The following is an 18,808-nucleotide window of genomic DNA, read 5'->3' as shown; positions in this document are numbered from 1 at the left end:
ATTTTTATAAGAGAACATACAAAGCAGCACTCACACAGGTAATCATACAGTCCAAAGAGGAGAAACAATTTAATGACAGAATATTAAACCAACACAGACAAGACTGTTTAATTTTTCTCTGTAACTTAACTATTGTTAGCTGCGACTCACAGGAAAACAAAAATAAAAAAAGAACACCACCTTCCCCCTACCCCCCCACACACGTCATTATGTGGGTGTTCTGAAGTCAATTCACGGAGCAATCCTAACTGTAATTGCAGAGGCCATTGCAGAAATTCTGTAACAACAGGATGCAAACAAAAGAATCAAAAAAAAAAGGAGGTACTAACTAGCATAACCTGCAAAAAAAAAAAAAAAAGTGGTTCCATTTCAACACAGTTTGTAGCTTGCATATTGCTGCACAAGTAACTTAACTAGCTATAAAAAGAATATTGGGCCTACAGAACGTGACAATTTCCAGAACTCCTAAGTGACAAATGTTCCCCATTCAACACAAGCACATCTGTTAGTTAAAAGATTTATTCTACACACACACTAAAACTAATTTGAACCCCACCAAAAAAAAACCCAAACACTTCCTCTGTTCTGTGAATTAATCAAACAAAACTGTGCAACTTTTTTGCAAGCTTACCTCCTTGATCTCTAATCAATTTGACAGGCTCTGTTTCCAGGCCACATAACCTGCTCTTTTCTTGTCTTTCATTATCATCCAAAAGATGTTCAATATTACAGACAGTTAAGTCAGCGTGAGGCTTTCGAATTTCTGCTTCCTTCATTGCTAGTTCAATGCTATTATAAAGAAAGAGATAATTATTTAATATTATTTGTACACACTAGTTCTAGTACCACCTAAATATCTGCCTCTTGTCATAATTCAATAACTGGGAAGTTATACCTTAAGTCTGCAATCAAAGGTTTACGTGATTCACAAGATTCAGAGGCAGTCTCTTTTGCAGATGAACAGGATAGCTGATGTTTCAAGTGGTGCCATTTAAACTAAAAGTTAAAGGAAAAACAAAAACAACGCGAAATTGACTTTTTATTGCCTAACAGTATGACTAATTCATATATGATACTAGTATATAATTTTAAGATGTGCCAGGATATTAAAAGTTTGGGTAACTTGATCTTTAAAATTATTCTCCTAAGTGCTTGCAGAGCACTGCAGGTTCATCTCATGTTGGAGGAAATTATACGCATTAAGGCCCTCGTTCCTTTATATATCTCTGTACAGGCACAGAACCACAACTGTTTTTACCATGAAAAATTAGATACATGGACATACTATCAGAAATTCTACTTTTTGAACTTTCCACATTTTACTTCCTTTCAGATTTCAGCGATTGCATTTAATACCATTTTTTCACCCTCAGGTTAGAGGGCTTCTGAATATTCCATTGAATTACCAGAATAATCCCTCATTTTTCCAGAAAATGAAAATACATTTTCCAAATAAGATCATGAAACAACTTTTGAGGATCATCCAAATAAATGTCTATGGTCACAACAGCCCAAAGCATCACATTTTATACAAAATTACTACATTCTCTTGGGCAGGAGTCACTTTGGCCATACAGAAAGAATACTTTTGATTTTGTTTTCATTACAGCTATTCACATTTATATTTCAAAAATAAAGAGATCTGATGCAATCTGTACTCCTGACCTTGCATGTTTCTCTCTAGTCCTTTCTAGCTTCCCAAGCAGTTCCTCCACAGCAACCCCCGTCAGTTCGCAACTTTTTTTTGTTTTGTTTTTTAAACAACACTCCCAAACACATTCAGTTTAGTCATAAACTTGACCAGTGCAAGATTTGGGCTCACAAGCCAGAGTTCATTGTGGTAAAACAAAAGTTCATTTGCAGTCAGGGAAGGTGTCCCTTCTCTTTCCAAGAAAAATAAGTTCCTAAAACATCTCTCCTGTTCTAATTTCTCCATTGTCAAGGTTATCTCAGACTGTGGCTGTGTGCCACAATGTGTCTGCCATTTGGGAAATGTCATACTGTTCAGCTGAGAAGAATCTCAGCATCACATAACACGATATCGTATTTTGGAGAATACACCTTCATCTGAAGAATAAATACATAGGACAGAGGGAAAGAAAATGTAATTTTACATGCTTGCCAATTAATCAACTCCAAAGCATCTATTCATTGTTCTTGAATCAGAAGACAAAAGTAAAATATTTAAACAAAGATAACATTTCTCCATGCATCTTGAAAACAATATTACACTCAGATTATTTCTCAGTAACTTCACAGAATTTCTATGCAACATCAGTTAGAATTATTTAAGACGCAAAACACAAACTAGAATGATGCATCAGTTACTATACCTCTTCAGATGTACTTAAAGATAACTGGGAAATAATGGTTTCTAGCACATTGACCTCTTCCCTTGAATCCTCAATTTCTTGATGGCATAATTTCAAGCGGTTATGTTGCTGTGCAGTAAGCGCTTTCAGCTTTGTGTTTTCACTAATGAGAGCATTTTTCTCCTTAAGTATTGTTTCTTTTTCACTGAGTTCACTTTCAAGCTCAAGAATCTTCTGATTAGACTGACTCAGCACTGATACCATCTCAGCGTTCTTTGCTTCTAGAGTCTTAATTTCCTCTTTTGTGTTATGATTCTCTTTCCTTAATTTCCTAAAAAAAAAGTACATCTGTTCAAAAGGGATAGCTCAATACAAAGATATAGATTAGGATTTTCTTTATTAAAAGTACCAGAAGAACACAACAAATATTGCTTTAGTAATTTCTTCCCTTTCAAGATCTAGAATGAGCACCACACAAAGGACAAAAAGTTGTCACTGTTTTATTAAGCTTTCACTCTTCGTAAGAAGCACAATACAAACTGCTGTCAGCAAACCAAAGTAGAGAATAAACTCTCTCTCTTTCTCAAGCAACTTAAAGTTTCAAGCAATGTCATGGGAGTCATTGGTAGGAAATAGATCAAGGTAGCTTTAACTGTGCTGAAGCCAAGGAAATTTAAGAACGGGATAAAATAACTATATAACTGTATCTAAGACAGAGGATGAAGGTAACATACTAAGACTGAGCTAATCTTGTACTCTGTTACAAGCAAACACAAGGAGTACTATTTCTTCTCTATCTTCATATCCAAATGTACAGTGAGATAGTGCCCATCATAAACTACTTTTTTTAAGTTACCTGTTGGTTTAGCAAACTGAATTAGCTCAAAGGTCTTGATGAGTGCCAAAATCAGCACAAATTAACAGGAAAAAAATGGCAGTCTAGAGGAAAGGTCCTCATCAGCAACAGAAAGCTATTCAACAGGCTCAAGCTGGCATGAGGGTGCTCACACCATCCGCCATTGGCAACGTGGCCTAAAGAACAATTGTTAAGACAGGAATGAGTGTGGATAGCGTGTGCGAAAGGGACACCCAAAACTGTCTGAGGAAGTGTTTGTCTAAACCTAATAATGCTAAAAAGAGTAAAACAACTTACTATATTTAAACTAATTAGAGAATTACCAAAAGATTTGGAAACAAAGATGGATTCAGCTTGAAAAGAAACGTATAGGAAGCACAAAAGTTCGTAACAGTGGGAAAGGAGCTTGGAGTGGGAAAAAAACAGCAGTCAAACCTGGCTGGACACCAACAGAAGCTGCAGCCAGCATTAAAGCCTCCCTTCAGACCTGAGTGCAATCTCCCCATTGGATGCTGAGAAAAGCCTTCATTCTAGCTAGGGACTGACAAGATGGTGTGCAACAAGTAGGCACTCACACCTCACAGCGCAGGTGAACTCTTAGGGTGCTTTTTCACCAGCATGTATATTAGCAGACTGTAGGCAGCAGAACAGGTATACTACAAAAAAAAAAAAACAGAACACCCACACCTCCCACAGAAACTGTGGGCGAGCAGGGCAACCCATGCTCCCAGAAAGCTGTAGAAGTGTTGTTTGTAACTGTGAATGTGTGGCAGCGTGTGGGATTTGTTACAGAAGAGCATTTAAAAATCTGTAGGTGTATGCTAATATTTTTTTTTAATGTGTCTAGTATTAGGATCAATATCAACAATACAACAGAGAAACCTTAAGTACTCACGGATGCTGGTCCTGATCTGGTTTGAACTGTACAAATTGAGAAGCAGTTTACCGGTGACAGTTGAACATGAAATTTCTTCCCAAATAACTGTAACAGTAAAATAACTGTACAGAATTTTTTAAAAGCCTGTGTTACCTTAATTGCTCTTCTAGGATGTCGAGATCCTTCCTGTAGCTGATACAATTTTCATTCAACTTCTCTTTTTCTTTTTCACAATTCATTAAATATTTTTCCAAGGCTTCTTTTTCTGCTTGAACCTTAAAAAGTAAGTTTTAATTACTGTGTAGCAATAGTCTAGTTTTGAAGGTCGAGAGGTGGGGTGTTTTTTTTGCTATTGTATTTTAAGAAAAATACTATAAACACTATGCTGTTCGTTCTCTCCATGCACCCCCCTTGTTAAGCATATAGATAATTCTGTTGTGAGTAGAACGAGAATAGCAGAAAACATTCCCTCACCTCCCCCCACCCCATCATTTGGGAAAATGTAATGTCATTTTGTTTTAATATTTTAGGGCACATTTGAGGTTGGCAATTTCCTTCCAAAAGGAAAGAAATCAAATCAAATCAAAATTCTCCATACGAGACAACAGTCTGAAGCCTGTATAATTTCTCCTTCTGAAATTCAGGAAACATTTTGACCATTAGAACTGTGGGATATGAATTTTTTTATCTCAGCTGTTCTCTAGCATGCATTTCATTGGACAGATTATAAAGATGGAGTCAAAACAATTCTTTAAAAAGGATTGTAAACCTTTAAAAATACAAGATTCCCAGCTGCAGGCAAGAGACAAGAAATAGCAGCATTGTTAGGATACCTCAGGGACTTCAGGGATGAATAAGAACCACACTGTACAAAGTTTAAAACTGGATAAACTGGCGTTATCACCACCGACAGTTGCTTATCCCATCCCACCTCTCTTAAGACTTGCTCACCAACAACAGAAACAACTGATCCACCAGTGAACCCATAGCTGTTTGCTGCCCAGCATACTAAAAGAAGGAAAATACTAAGAGTAGCAAAAAAAAGTAAAGAAAAGAAACCCACTTTTTCTAATTTTTCAATTATTTTCTCGTTATACTTTTTGAAAACTCTTGTCAGCTCCTCAGCATTCAACAAAGCTTCATTTCTTTGCTGTTCTGTTCTGCAAAGCAACATACAAATTAAAAAAAAAAAAAAAAGAGAGAATTTCAATGATTAGTTAACTCCTTCCTCCAGTTATAGGAAACAGAAGAAACAACCAAATTAACAACTTCAGGTAATTTCCTTTCTCCTTCAAGATTCCCAAGCCCCTAGATAAAAAGTGTCACAAGGCATGAATACATTTTAAATGTGATTTTTGCATGGTAAATAAAATTCCAATAATACTATGAACCTAAAAATAAACATTTTTGATGCTGTTCAAAAAACACTTGCTATTTAAATAATCCTCCTGTCCCCTTGCCAGGTCTGATAGGAACTGATCAAAGGATAAATTATTCTGGGGATACTAGAGAGATGACATCAATAAGTGAAGGAAACAGACTTGGGTGGTATCAGGTAAACAAGCATTCAAAGAAGCACCCCCCACTGCCAACTGTTTCACTATTTTTCCTGCTTTCATAGTGCCCTTTTCAATTGTACCATACATATAAATAAAATTAAAGATAACATAAAAAACAGCCTGGTCTAGTGAAAGGTGTCCATGCCCATAGCAGGGGGGTTGGAACTGGGTGATCTTTAAGGTCCCTTCCAACCCAAACCATTTTATGATTCTCTCAGATCTAAGTTGCATTTCTATTGCTTTCCCCACACCTACCCCCAAAACACAGCACTGAGTACTGTTAACTAGTTCCATTCATCACAACATCATATACTTGAAACATAAAAAGCATATGATGTAGATTCTTGCAAGACAGAAACAAAAATAATTCAAGAAAAATACATTCTGGACAAATTTCAACACTAAAGAACATCTATTGTGAAGAGAAAAAAACATATGATAAACTGGATAAACAGCTAAATTACATTTTAGTGTAACGGATCAGCCTGCAACTACCAGCAAGCTTCAAGACAAAAAAAGCTTACTTAAAACAGCCTTTAAAGAAAGGCCAATTTCCCCTTTTCTTTTTTAAAGTAATATTGCTAAAGCATAGAAATAATTTGATTCCATAAATTAAACATCTGCCAAAAGGAATAAACACTTAAGCATTACTATTTTATATTTAGTTTATTAAAATCACTTAGTCACCTTTTTCCTTGCTTGCTTTGTTCAATTAACTCCATTTTCAGATTTTTATAGTCCTTTTTGTATCTGTGCAACATGCTTTCTCTTTCCATTATTGTTTTCTGGCTTTGCTCTAGTTTATCTTCTGCATCTCTGGCAAACAAACAAAGAGTGATTTAAAACCAGGAGTTTTTCATAAAGAAACCTTTTAAAAAAAATGAGGAAGGCAAGGAGTGGAAACTTTTCTGCACACGCTGTTTGACAAGAGCTAGTCAAACATACTGCAACTCTCAAAACTAGGTTTGGAACAACCCACAGCTTCCAGATGGACCATAAAACTCCCCAGCATTATGTCTGGAGTGATGTTCAAACACATCAGTAGGCATCAGGTGTCACGGCTGCCAACGACCTAGATGACTGGGGTTATGTCATCTGAACACAGAAATCGCTATTTTTCTAGAAATACGTGACTGGCCAGCACATACACATGGTAAACAACACTAAGGTAAGGTAACTATTTTTACTCGTTTTGTGAAAAAGTTTTTGTGAAAATGGACTTTTGAGGCATTATATGAATATTATATAGCATGAGGTTTTAAGATAAACTGACAACCAGGTGTGTCTTCCTGACATCCTCTAGACATTGATTACATTAGCTTTATTTGGTCATTTGTGTGGATTAATATAGTCATAAAGAAAGAATCCTTTGTGCTACATGGTACACAGTCACATTTGAAAATATGGATGCTTGTTTATTATACAAGTTGTACAGTCATGTATCATACAATCACTCTATTCAGTTATAAGTGCATTCATGTTCAGTGTAGATTGTAAACTGGTTTCTTTTCCCTTTACTATGTTTTTCCCTTTCTTGATGTGCATTCTCCATATAGGATGTATGCACAAAATAGAACACCTCCCTCCTTAGATACATTGCTCTAAAAATGAAAGCTTCAAGCCCTACATTACATGACCCACAATGAAACAGTAATTATGTAATCCTAAATAAACAGATGCAACTAGAAAGCAGACCACAATAGCATTACGAAGTGCATTACCTTAGAATTTTATCTTGAGCTGAAACTTCTGCTTCCAGATTTACAATCCGTTCTTCTAACTTAGGAATGCTGACTAAACGTGTACCTAAAGTTGATTCAAGATAAAAAATCTGAAATACAAACATATTTAAGGCTTCATTAGTGCTTGCGTATATACCTTTAGATGAGACGCTTGCAAACTATCTGCCTACTGAATGACACAGTGCTCTTCACTTTGTGGTAGAAGATGCTTGTTCATATAACACAAACTGACCTCCAACTTTCTGCTCTTTTAATATCCTTCCAGTTCCCTAGCACCATTCCAGCTTGATATGCTGTCTAGCAGAGAGTGATTTCTTTACACGTTGATCTTGTCTCTGTCTTTTTCCCCAAAGGTTTATGTTCCTCTACTTGTTCTTTCCAGACCAGACAGACAAATATTTTGCTTATCTACTTATTTGCACTGCCTTGGAAATAGCAATTGTCAAACAAAAAGAATTAAGCATAGCTATATTTTATCAGTGTTACATATAAACGAAGAATAACAATTGCCCTAAAAAGTATATATACAAAGCGTATATTAAATCAGTAATGATTAACTACAATAATTCCTTCTAATTCATCTTCTCTTTTTCAAAATAGCAATACGATTCAAACCCAAGATGTTATTTTTCATTTCCTAGACAAATGACTACTATGCGTTATTACTCACATTAATATAGCTCAGAAAAATACAGTCACACAAACATACAGTACTAAATACATCATTGAACTATTCTCTTATATAACTTATTCTTCTATCTCTTTATTAGCAAACTAAGATTTACAAAGTGAAGAGCAGGAAAGGCTTTTCCCCCCCTTGATTTATCTCCTTGTATAACAATTTATCATTCCAACTTACTTGTATTCTATGACTTATTGGTTTTAAGATTAAATTTTGGAACATGAATAGAGAAAATTAATAGATATTCTGTTCATGGAGAAATAGATTCCAAACTATTCTGTTCCAAAATTATTGCTGAACTGTACTAAACAGTACTGTGACTATTAAAAAAACGTATAGAATATTTAAACAAACTTTAAATATTAAAGTTGAATACAATAAACAAAACAACAACAAAAAAAAACACATCAGAAGTCATGGTCCCTAGTGTTTTTGTTTGTTTGTTTTTGAAAGCAAATACATTTAAAGATACGTACTCTTGTTTTTAACTGCATCAATTCCAAGTTCATTGCTTCAGTTCTATTCTTTAGGTAGTGGTTCTGAGAAGCCACAGATGCATTTTGCTCATGAAGATCATTCATCTTCTCCCTAAGACGTTCATTTTCTTCCACAGATTTATCATAAGTTATAGGTGTCAATTCAGACTAGACATAAAAAAAATGTATTTTTATCTCTACATACATGTGCATATGTCAGCAATATATACACCATTGGAATCTCTGCAGAACAAATATATGTATATCATATTACGTTTAAAGAGTGCTCTGTGATACAGCTACCCAAGGATAAAGTGTATGGAAGTTCTAAGAGCAAGAAAATTTCATAAACATAGAACATAAAACAAACAAAAGCAGTAAAAAAAACTTATCAAGTGCAATATTTACTTCAGATTTTCTTTGAAAATCCTGGCGAGATGTTCTACCAGCAATCTTCTTGCAGTTGGAAGAGCACTGATAGTTGCAGTTAGGCTGAACAAGGTCCTCCAGGGTGAGGTCTGCAGTTTCATCAAAGCAGTTGTCAGAATATTCACTTGTACTAGTGCCGGGGGGAGAGTAAGAAGTTGTTACCCCACTTTATTATTTTCAAGTTGCTCATAAAGAGTACTCAAGAGCAAAACACTAAAGTAACTACTTGCAGTAATCTGCTACACTCAGTAAAACAGATTTACGCTACAAGTGACAGGCCACTCTTAATTCCCAAACACATTCATACCTGGAAAGCTCTTCCCCTAGACTTTGTAGACTTTTTTCAGTTCTCCTCAGCTGATCTCGTAACGACTGTACATTTGCAACCAGTTCTTCATCAGCACTTTCAGAACGAGTCCACACAGTACACTCCATTGGTACCACACTTGGCTAAGATGTTAAAACACCATTAAATGTATGTGAATACTACTTGCAAATATATTTTATAGTTTTAAAGATAATTTAAAAATTTAAAACTTAAAAGAGAAAAGAAAAAAAATATTTCCAAATGTAAACACACATTTCACACACCACCTCTTCTTACATTCACTAGCACTAGATAAACAACACTCTGTACAAACGCAATGTTTAACTTATGGCCCTATTAAAGAAAAAATGTCCTGTACCTACTCATGAAGTAGGAGCAGCTTCGTGAATTTCTACTGAGGAAACCTGTGGACGAGCTGCTGCGGGCAGCACGGTGACAGACAGGCGTGACAGAAGGAGCCCGGGCACAGCCCCGCCGCCGCTGACGAACGGCTGGGAGACGCCCGTGCCCCCCGCCCACTGCAGCTCGCCGCCTGTCGCGACGATTTTTGAAAATTAATTCTGATCTCTTCTATAAAGAGCTGCACACAGCTCCTGAAGTAAGGAAAACGTACCCGCGGGCGGCAGGAGACCCCCCAGAAGACGTGTGTCTGTCCGTCCGTCTGCGAGCTCCCCTCAGCCGCTCCGATCCGCTTCGAGCCGCGCGGTCCGTTAGCACCGGCCCCGCCTCCCGCCTCCCGCCTCCCGCCTCCCGCCTCCCGCCTCCCTCTTCCCCCCTCCCGCCTCCCCCACAGGGCGCACGCGAAGCGCTCCTCTGCCTCCGCCTCTCCCCGCCGGGAGCTCCCACGGCGCCTGCGTCAGCGCCGCTGCCCGAGAGCGGGCAGCGCAGCGCCCGGCGGCGCGGTGCATTGTGGGTGGGCGGGGGTCCCGGCGGCCGCCATGGCGCCGCGGGCGGTGCTGCTGGTGCTGGCGGCGGGCTGCGCCGTGCTGGGCGCCGCCGAGTTCAGCCCGTCCCTGGACAGCGACTTCACCTTCACGCTCCCCGCCGGCCGCAGGGAGTGCTTCTACCAGCCCATGCGCAAGGAGGCCTCGCTGGAGCTCGAGTACCAGGTCGGGGGCGGCGGGGCGGCGCGGGGTGCCGGCGTCGCCGTGCTGCTGGGACAACGGCGCTGCCGGGGGGAGGCCGCTGCTCTCCCTTCTCTTTGGGGATGTAACAGGTTCTTGTGCTGTACCAGGTCTCCAAGTTGCCGCCCTCTAAAACAGAGGGGAAAAAAGTAGAAATTGGGCTTCTGTGCCCTTGTGTAGTGGCAGCCCGACACCGTGAGCAGAGCTGCTGCGGGTGCGCATAACGCCTCCCTGCCTGTCGCTGCTTGTACTAAACACCTTTTGTCTCCGTGAGGAAAGTTTTCCAAAAGCAGCCTTATTTAACTGGGCTCCCAGAGAGGCCCTGCTGCCCTTCCTGCTACTCTACGTGCTGCTTTCAGAATGGGGCAGGATCTGCCCCCTGCTCCTTGTTTTCCTCTTTCCCAATTAAAATACAAAGCTGATAATCCCACTTGTTTTCTAATTATTTTTGTTCCATGCAGAACTGAAACAGAATCAAAGACTGAGGTGTTCAAGCTTTTTTCATGCAGTCTTCTCTAACCAAAACTGAAGCTTAAAATAAAATCCTACTTTAAAACGTCAGTGCAAAATAATCATAGCAGACCTTTATTTTTTCTTAAAGAGAAAACAAATGTGTTTAACAGGAGACTTATTTCTCCTCAAGCATAAATTTCTTGTGCTACTATTAAAAGTAGTGATTCATCTTTCTACTTGAACATGGAAAACGCACTTCATGTTACTTGAAATACTATCCTGAATTTCTAATGGCCAAAGCCTAGGGTGTTTAAGGTGGAGAGGCAGGTTGTCCTCCGGTGACATAATGCAGTAAATGCTATGCTGATAGGAAGCTTTCTTCCTGTATGTTTAGGTTGTATTATAGCCCTAAAGGTGTATCACTATGTATGGTTTTCTTTCTATCAAATGTTAGTGATTCATTTTCCCAGCCTTTTCTTTTTTTGGTAAGTCTCCAGCATTGCTTCCAGTTGGTGTAAACTTTGCCCTCAATTTCAGCAGGACTGCTGTGCTCAAATAGCTCACTGGAAAGCAAACATGGAGCTAAGTAATGTCATAAAAATGATGCCACTCTGCACCCGCAGCCCCCCACGCAGTCACTACCTCCCTACAGAGAAGTCTCCAACACAACAGATGTGGTGACCCAACTGTAGCCGTGTCATAGTTAAAGCAGCACAGCTTTGTAATACTGTATACATTTACTATGAGTCTAGAAACAAAATGTCTTCCATCCCTTCTGCTTTGGGGAAATGAGAATGCCCTGGGAGAGGTTAGACCTTAAATCTGCATTAAAAGGTGAGAAGTTCTGTGGCACATCTTTAATTGGTGTAACAAGTCCAGTCCTGTCTTCTATGCTGTCAGTTCACCCAACAAGGAGATCTTAGGGATGATGCTGCATAGATTATGTTCTTACACAAATATATACGGGTATACATGTAACCTTTGTTGTGAAATTTCTTTGCAACCACAGGACGAATACTGGTATTTGTTCATCAATGATGCGTCATAGAAATGCCAGGTTTAGCTGTCTGCTGGTACTGCAAGGCTGCCTAACCCTGTTCCTTGATGAAATTGTATGCGTTTTTAAAAACATTATGGAAATGTTCAATATAAGCCCAGTCTTGCATAATTAGATCATATTTAGTTTAAGATTTGAAATGGTTAAAATGCTCTTGGGTTGAACCAGTTTCTAATTTGTTTCAAATTAACTTGGTATGAACTCATACAGACAGGTTCAGATTTCAGATCTTTCTCTGTTCCCCTACCTAAAAGCATTACCTTCATCAATGTAACCACGAATTGCACTGGTTGGAGGATTTTTGTTTGTTTGTTTCACAGGTTCTAGATGGAGCAGGATTAGATGTTGATTTTCATCTACTCTCCCCAAAAGGTGAAACTTTAGTTTTTGATGAAAGAAAATCAGATGGAGTTCATACGTAAGTTTAAAATCTTTCAAGTGTTACATAAAGCATTTTTCTGATTTCTTTAGCAAATACATCTAAAATGAAGGCTGAGTACTTTTTTATTATTTTTTTGTATTATAGAAGACTTTTTATTAGGACAGTTTGAGAATACCAGTTATATGTTTATAAACATCTCTTTTTATATGGATCTTGCCATGAAGTTAAGTATACTTTTATTTTAACGGTAACAGTTAATGGTCAGTGAACAAAAATAATTAGTGTGGAGTTGAAAAAAGTCTCCACATATAATAGTAAAAGATCTTTTTAGGCATATAAACAGTATAACTCAAAAGTACCCTCTTTTTCCAGTCCTTTTATCAAGATATGTATTAATCACTGGTATTTTACTGTGGAGTATAAGAATTCCACTCATAATATAGCTTCTTCTTTATTGTTAACAGTGATTCAAAATTCAAATAAAATTAAATTAAGTTGTTATCTTCGTGATTTTAAGCCTTTAGTCAGTGGAGTGGTTTTGCTATGACTAACCAATCTGTAATGTATTCTTAATTTTATATAAAAAACTTATTCAGTTTTTCCTAAGTGTATGTTTGTCTTTCTTAAAGAGAAAAAGCTCACTTACAGAACTTGCTCTTTGAGAACCATCGCGGAAGGTGTAGCTAATTTAATGACATGCTTATATACACAGGGTGGAAACAGAAGATGGGGATTATATGTTCTGCTTTGACAACACATTCAGTACCATTTCTGAAAAGGTGATTTTCTTTGAACTGATCCTGGATAATATGGGAGAAGAAGGTCAAGATCAAGAGGACTGGAAGAAGTATGTTACAGGCACAGATCTTCTAGATATGAAACTGGAAGACATTCTGGTTAGTATTTGATACTTAATACTTCTGAATGTAAGACTACTTGGAAAAAAGATTTACTGCCATTCAGTCTTGGTCTGTCATGTCATCCTGGAAACTCTTCCAGTCCCATATTTTTTTTCTACTGATACATGAAGCCTAGCACCATCAATCTCATGCTTCCCCACAGAAACTTGAGAATATTTTTGGAATAGACCCTTAATCAGCAAGAAGAAACTGTGTAGCCATCAAAGTAATTCCTTTTCCCATTCAGCTTCCTTTCTTCCTATTGCTAAAATGGGACACTTTTCCCTTGTAGCAATTAAATGAATGTTTATACCATTAAAATATTACTTAATCCCAATGATGTAGTTAGAATCTGCTTAGATTTTTATCATATGTTTGAGAAATACTGCTTAAGCCTCTTGTTCCCATCTCTGTAGAAGTGGCTCAGCCAGCACATGGGTTAATTCTTCTCTTCTTGTTTTTATATTTTGTCTTCCCAATTTTATTTCCAACTTCCCACCTAATAAACAGACCAGGAAGTAACCTATACTGTGCTGCAGGTTCACCCCTGCTGGTGTTCTGATGACATCTGGAAGAGCAATAGTGAACCATCGTTAGGGCTGCTGAGCATGGTGCTACTGCTGAAGTACATGGAGAGAAGTAGATGCTATATGTTACTGGTGTGGCAGAGATACTGCACATTATGTCCCGAGGCCCCAAGCAACTGCAGGCAACACTTCACAGAGACCCCAAGAAAATGTGAGACCTGCTGTCATAGCTGCTTTGCTTCTATTTTTTTCTTATTTAAAGCATGCTTAAGTCAATCTGGATCCAGTCTACAGTCACAACAGCCACCGTTAGGATTTTCAGTTACTATGAACGGTAACGCTTGCTTAAGCTGTACGCTGGTCCTGTTTGCTCTAGGGTGAAAACAGCTGCCCACTCAAAGCTTTTATTTCTTTTCATCACTAAATGATTACTTTTAGATTTCTCTAGAAGCAGAACATTGTTTGGTGCTCCTGGAACACTGCTAGTGTTTGTTACGATGCAGAATTGTTACGATGCAGAAAAAATTTGTTTGCTGTTAACTATTTACATCAGATCTATGTATCTACTTAAGACAAAAAATAGCATCCACAAAGACTGAAGACTCTTGTTAAAAAAAAAAAAAAAAAAAAGGTACTCTATTCCTTGCAACAAGCAAAATGCAGATTTTTAAACATTTGAACAAAATGTTAAAGATGACAGATCTTTTACATGTGTATGGTATATTTTTAACTAGGGTCAGTCAAACACTGAATCTGAGAAGCCAGCCAGATCTTCTTTAAACCAGTAGTCAAGCCAATTACAGAAAATAATTACTATAGGGGAAATTGTGAAGAAAATCCCTCTTGCAATAATCACAAAAAAATAGGTGAATTTGAGTTACTTATGTAGATACAAATATCTCTTCCAAAAGGAAAAAAGGCAGGGCTTGTCTTTATTTGAGGGCTTTACAGATCTTATAATTTTTGTAATGTTAATATTAGTGTTTGATGTCATTGTTCCCTTAGTCAAGTTATGGCGTTATTTGCAAGTTCAATGAGGACTTTAATAAATACTGAGTGCTACTGTGAAAGCATATGGCCACTACTGTGAAAGCATAAAACAGAATATGGGAATATAACATTACTATACTTTTTTTTCTTCTCCTACAGCTATAATCTTGATAGTAGGTTGCATTAAAAAGTACCTTAACTTGATTATCCAGCAGAAAAACCTACATTTGTCTTCTAGTACGTCACTTGTTTTAAGACTAATCCGTTAGAGGTAACTGCTTTTTACTTTTCTGAGTACCTGGAATCACATTTCCCTAAGATACAACTGAATATTAAAAAATGATTTTAGGTTTGATTTCCCTCCCACATCCCTATCCTCCTGTGAAAAGGAAAGACAATCACTGTTCTATGATGATTCTATGATATTGCTGTATAACCTTAATGCTACTTTAATTAAGCCTTTTTAGTGACATATGACAGGCTAGATAAATTCATGAAAAACCTGCGAACAGGTACACATTTTAAACTGAAGTTAACTGTCTACTTGGCAAGAAATTAAAAGTAGTAATACAGTTTCAGTATTTGTTGCAAGCTATTAAGTGTTGTTTTTTCTTCTAAATATATTCTTTTGTTACTTACTAGGAATCCATCAACAGTGTCAAAGCCAGATTAAGCAAAAGCGTCCAGATTCAGACCCTGCTCAGAGCATTTGAAGCTCGCGACCGAAATATACAAGAAAGTAACTTTGACAGAGTGAATTTCTGGTCCATGGTCAACTTGGGAGTAATGGTGGTGGTATCAGCTGTTCAAGTTTACATGCTGAAAAATCTCTTCGAAGATAAGAGAAAAAGTAGAACTTAATATTCAGTATGGCTATAACAGTGTAACAGGTGGCAGGGGAAGGAGGGCAAAAACTGCTACAGGAAAGAAAATATTTTTCAGATTCCTTTAAACTTGTAATAGACACATCAGGTTTTCAATTCTTATGTTTTGGGGTTTTGTTTTTTATCATGAACAGAATGCCTTGCCCCCTGCTCTTCCATTTTTTGCAACTACTATTAACAAACATTCTTTATGCTTGTAGCATTTGTTAACGATCATTAATGACCAGCTTATGAGCAAGCAGTGCAGCAGAATGCTTGTTGCATATGCAAAGTAATGTTAATACTGTTTGGTTTTTTTTTTCAAATTCACAGAACTTAAAATAGTAACTCTAGCAATGGGTTTATTTGCTGGTGAACAGTGAGTGAATTTACATATGTGCCTAAGCATTTATGGGATTGGGACCCACAGGATTAGTCTGGTGTTGCTGTCATTTATTTTCAAAATTACATGTCTTAAGAAGTCCTTAGCTTGTAGTGTACAGCGTCATGGAGAAACACTGGGCTAACATTGTGAGAACAGAAAGAATTTTTTTATTTAATATATAGGTGACTAACATCAGCACTTTAAAAGAAAAAAAAGCACTGTCTGTGAAATTGGGGTGATGTTGAACAGAACTGGAGAAAATAGATGCCATTCCTGTTCATAAATCTTGTTTCTGATAGCTGTACAACCCTATTTTTCTTTTTGGCTGTTACATAAGATTCAAGAAACAACTGACTATAGGGTATACAGATCAAAGCACACACACAGAAGAATGGTTTGTGAAGGCTATGCAATATTAACCTCATGTAGTAGGTAGCTTCTCAAGAAGTTCTTTCTCATGTTATTCTTTCCCTTTTGTAAGGGGGGGGTGTATCCTAGTATGTGAAAACATTACCTTAAAGTTATTTTTGTAGTCTCGAAATCACTTTTATTTACCTATTTCTTTTATTAGTTTTTGTCTACTACATGGGTATGACTAATGCAGCAGTTAAGTGACTTACAGGCATCAAAAACCAAAGCTCTTCAACTAAACTTTCCCCTTTTGCTCACCCTAACCAGTCTTTTAGGTGGGTGAGTACACTCAGATCACATAAGCAGCATTTGTATACCTAGCTATTTATATGAAAAGGCATGAATTAAGTGAGCTTCAGATTTTAGGATCAAAGGAACGTGCCATATGACTCAACTAAAGCAAAGCCATCCTCAAATCACTAATGTGTAATTTCCAGATGAAATGGCTTTAGCAGCATAGTAAGATTATGAAGAACGTTTGGTTAAAACCCCTGGTGTGTGAGTTATTTTTTTAATAATTCAAACTTAGTCTATTTTACAATGTGACAAGTCACAGTAATTTCCTGTATGAATGTGTTAAACTATTTCATCACAGAAGTGTCTGAATGACAGCATATGTGTGAAAAGCAAAATTGCAACTTGGAGACTTTCTGTGAATAAAGTTATAATATGGAAATAAGACAGGGTCACTATATGAATAACGAAACACCGATACAGTCTTAGTTACTAGCAAGGGCTACAGTACATAGCAACAGTGCTTCAACTTTGGACAGTGGGACCTAGCCATAGTATTTCTAAATAGTTTTTATAAGCAGAAGTATTATTCCTTACAAAACCTGTTATAGAGGACTGCAAAGTATGCTGAGCAACTTCTTCCTTCTGCAAATCTGTGGCTGAGATAAGATTGTTTATCTTCAGGTTCTGCATGTCTTTTTTCCATGATGTCCTGAATGAGAAAGCTTACTCCTGTGATCAGAACATAGTCTAGGAAACATTGATTCTTTCTGCTGGAATGGCAAATAATATTTTCATGTTATTTCTCCCATACATCTCCCAATATCAATATACTGTGTAGCTACATCCGGACATAAGCTGAAGCTCACTGGAATCAGCTTCCAAATTTTTGATCTGGTCCCTTCAGGGCAAGCAAATCAAGATTCTTAGGTCTCCGTCCCTTTTTCTAGAAGATCTCTCTTTGCTTGCATCACTCAAAATGTGATGCTACAAAACATCTGCAAAATGCTGGTACAGTTCTGAAGCTGTGACCAAGACATCTACCTCTTACACCAAAGCTACTGGATTCAAGCTGTCAGCTTAGACTTCCAAGAGATAAACTCTGCCACCTTTTTCAAGGACACCTCAAGGAATTAGGTTTGCCAACAATTCTGCTGTGCTTCTCTGACAAAGGTTATACGTTCACTAGCAAAACAACCGCTCATCTTTTTTGTCTAGTGTATTTGCTTAAGCTGCTCATGAAAGGAGACTTCTCTGGTAAGACAAAACTGAACTGCAGCAGTTTCTCACAGACAGTCAGAGACACAACAGTCTCTGGTAGAAGGAAAATAATGCAACAATTGTCAGAGGTTATCTGAAAAATTGTTTTGTGATTAAGAGCTCTTGCTATATTTTCTCCCCATTCAAGGCTTACTGTAGAAAACTAAACAGGGAAAAACTGTCACTGTGCTTTGATAGTGGCAGCTGGAATGCTTATCATAGGTGAAGGATTTGGCATTTAAATTTGCCATTAAATAAAATCTCATTTGGATTTTGAAGACTAGATTGCTTTTGATTGTATAAAATTTACAAAGGACAACGTCAATCTACAATTTTTTTCTTAATGGACTTTTTATTCAGAATTAAGTTTTAAGACTTGAAAACATTGAATAAAATTACGCAATACCCTGAGATTTTCAATAAATGAAGTTTATTTCAATAAATGAAGTTTAAACCTGTGTTCTTCATTTTATAATGAAGGAAGGATGCTTTCTGCAAAAAGATCAAGCATGCTAAGCTAAGAAGAACCTTGCTTTTAAGTAATGCAGCTTTCACATTTCTTCCTTGTGCATTGGTCAAATACTGTTCTTATTCACTCTAATCCAAAATCAATTTTATCAATGCAAATAGATTAAGATTTACATCAGTGTCAGATCAGAATTTGGCACTAACTTCTAATCTTTGCAACAGAAAAACATACTTAGTTTTGAAGTTATCAAATGCATGTCAGAGTCCAAATTTAAAAATATCCCTTGTTGCACGTGCAGTTCACTACACCAACCCAGAACTGAGTAGCCTTCATGCAGGCAATGGGGTTAGGAACAATTCTGGGAAGAACAGCAGGGACTGTCTTGTGCAAAACTATAGTAGAGGTCAGTAATACTACTGAGAGCAGTAGTAAATAAAATGTTTAACAGTAATTAGAGTTACTCCTTGGTACAGTGCTTCTGCAAAGTACAAGG

General features: G+C 37.4%; 2 protein-coding genes across 12 annotated transcripts in view; one reads left to right on the top strand and one right to left on the bottom strand.

The window, feature by feature from the left end:
• Nucleotides 1–9,993, bottom strand: part of CCDC18 (coiled-coil domain containing 18) — a 29,912-nt gene extending 19,919 nt beyond the window's left edge. For 10 of the 11 annotated variants that reach the window (XR_014587745.1, XR_014587746.1, XR_014587747.1 and 7 more), the window contains exons 1-11: nucleotides 9,875–9,993; nucleotides 9,241–9,383; nucleotides 8,913–9,063; nucleotides 8,505–8,672; nucleotides 7,326–7,435; nucleotides 6,292–6,420; nucleotides 5,109–5,205; nucleotides 4,199–4,320; nucleotides 2,334–2,643; nucleotides 896–996; nucleotides 632–789 (exon numbers count right to left, since the gene is read on the bottom strand). Coding sequence is in view for 7 of the 11 variants with exons in the window: in XM_083847425.1 (XP_083703551.1) it covers nucleotides 632–789; nucleotides 896–996; nucleotides 2,334–2,643; nucleotides 4,199–4,320; nucleotides 5,109–5,205; nucleotides 6,292–6,420; nucleotides 7,326–7,435; nucleotides 8,505–8,672; nucleotides 8,913–9,063; nucleotides 9,241–9,368 (1,474 nt within the window). In the remaining 4 variants the exon portion in view is untranslated. The other variant, XM_083847427.1, reaches the window with a different exon arrangement.
• A 50-nt stretch (nucleotides 9,994–10,043) lies between these two features.
• On the top strand, nucleotides 10,044–18,293 carry TMED5 (transmembrane p24 trafficking protein 5). The gene is made up of 4 exons (XM_083847552.1): nucleotides 10,044–10,370; nucleotides 12,216–12,313; nucleotides 12,990–13,173; nucleotides 15,336–18,293. The coding sequence occupies exons 1-4, from the start codon at nucleotides 10,200–10,202 to the stop codon at nucleotides 15,552–15,554; spliced, it is 672 nt and encodes a 223-aa protein (XP_083703678.1). The 5' UTR covers nucleotides 10,044–10,199; the 3' UTR covers nucleotides 15,555–18,293.
• The last annotated feature ends 515 nt before the right edge of the window (nucleotides 18,294–18,808 follow it).

The sequence above is a fragment of the Anser anser genome, assembly GCF_964211835.1.
Source record: "Anser anser genome assembly, chromosome: 8".
Lineage (NCBI taxonomy): Eukaryota > Metazoa > Chordata > Aves > Anseriformes > Anatidae > Anser > Anser anser.
The sequence above is the reverse complement of the archived record's forward strand: the minus strand, read 5'-3'. Positions and strand labels throughout refer to the sequence as shown.

What these genes read in the sequence shown, in the direction of transcription:
- TMED5 (XM_083847552.1), top strand. Translation starts at nt 10,200, where the DNA reads ATGGCGCCGCGGGCGGTGCTGCTGGTGCTGGCGGCGGGCTGCGCCGTG. An exon ending in CGCTGGAGCTCGAGTACCAG is followed by an intron (nt 10,371 to 12,215) that starts GTCGGGGGCGGC and finishes TTTGTTTCACAG; the next exon opens with GTTCTAGATGGAGCAGGATT. An exon ending in TGAAACTGGAAGACATTCTG is followed by an intron (nt 13,174 to 15,335) that starts GTTAGTATTTGA and finishes GTTACTTACTAG; the next exon opens with GAATCCATCAACAGTGTCAA.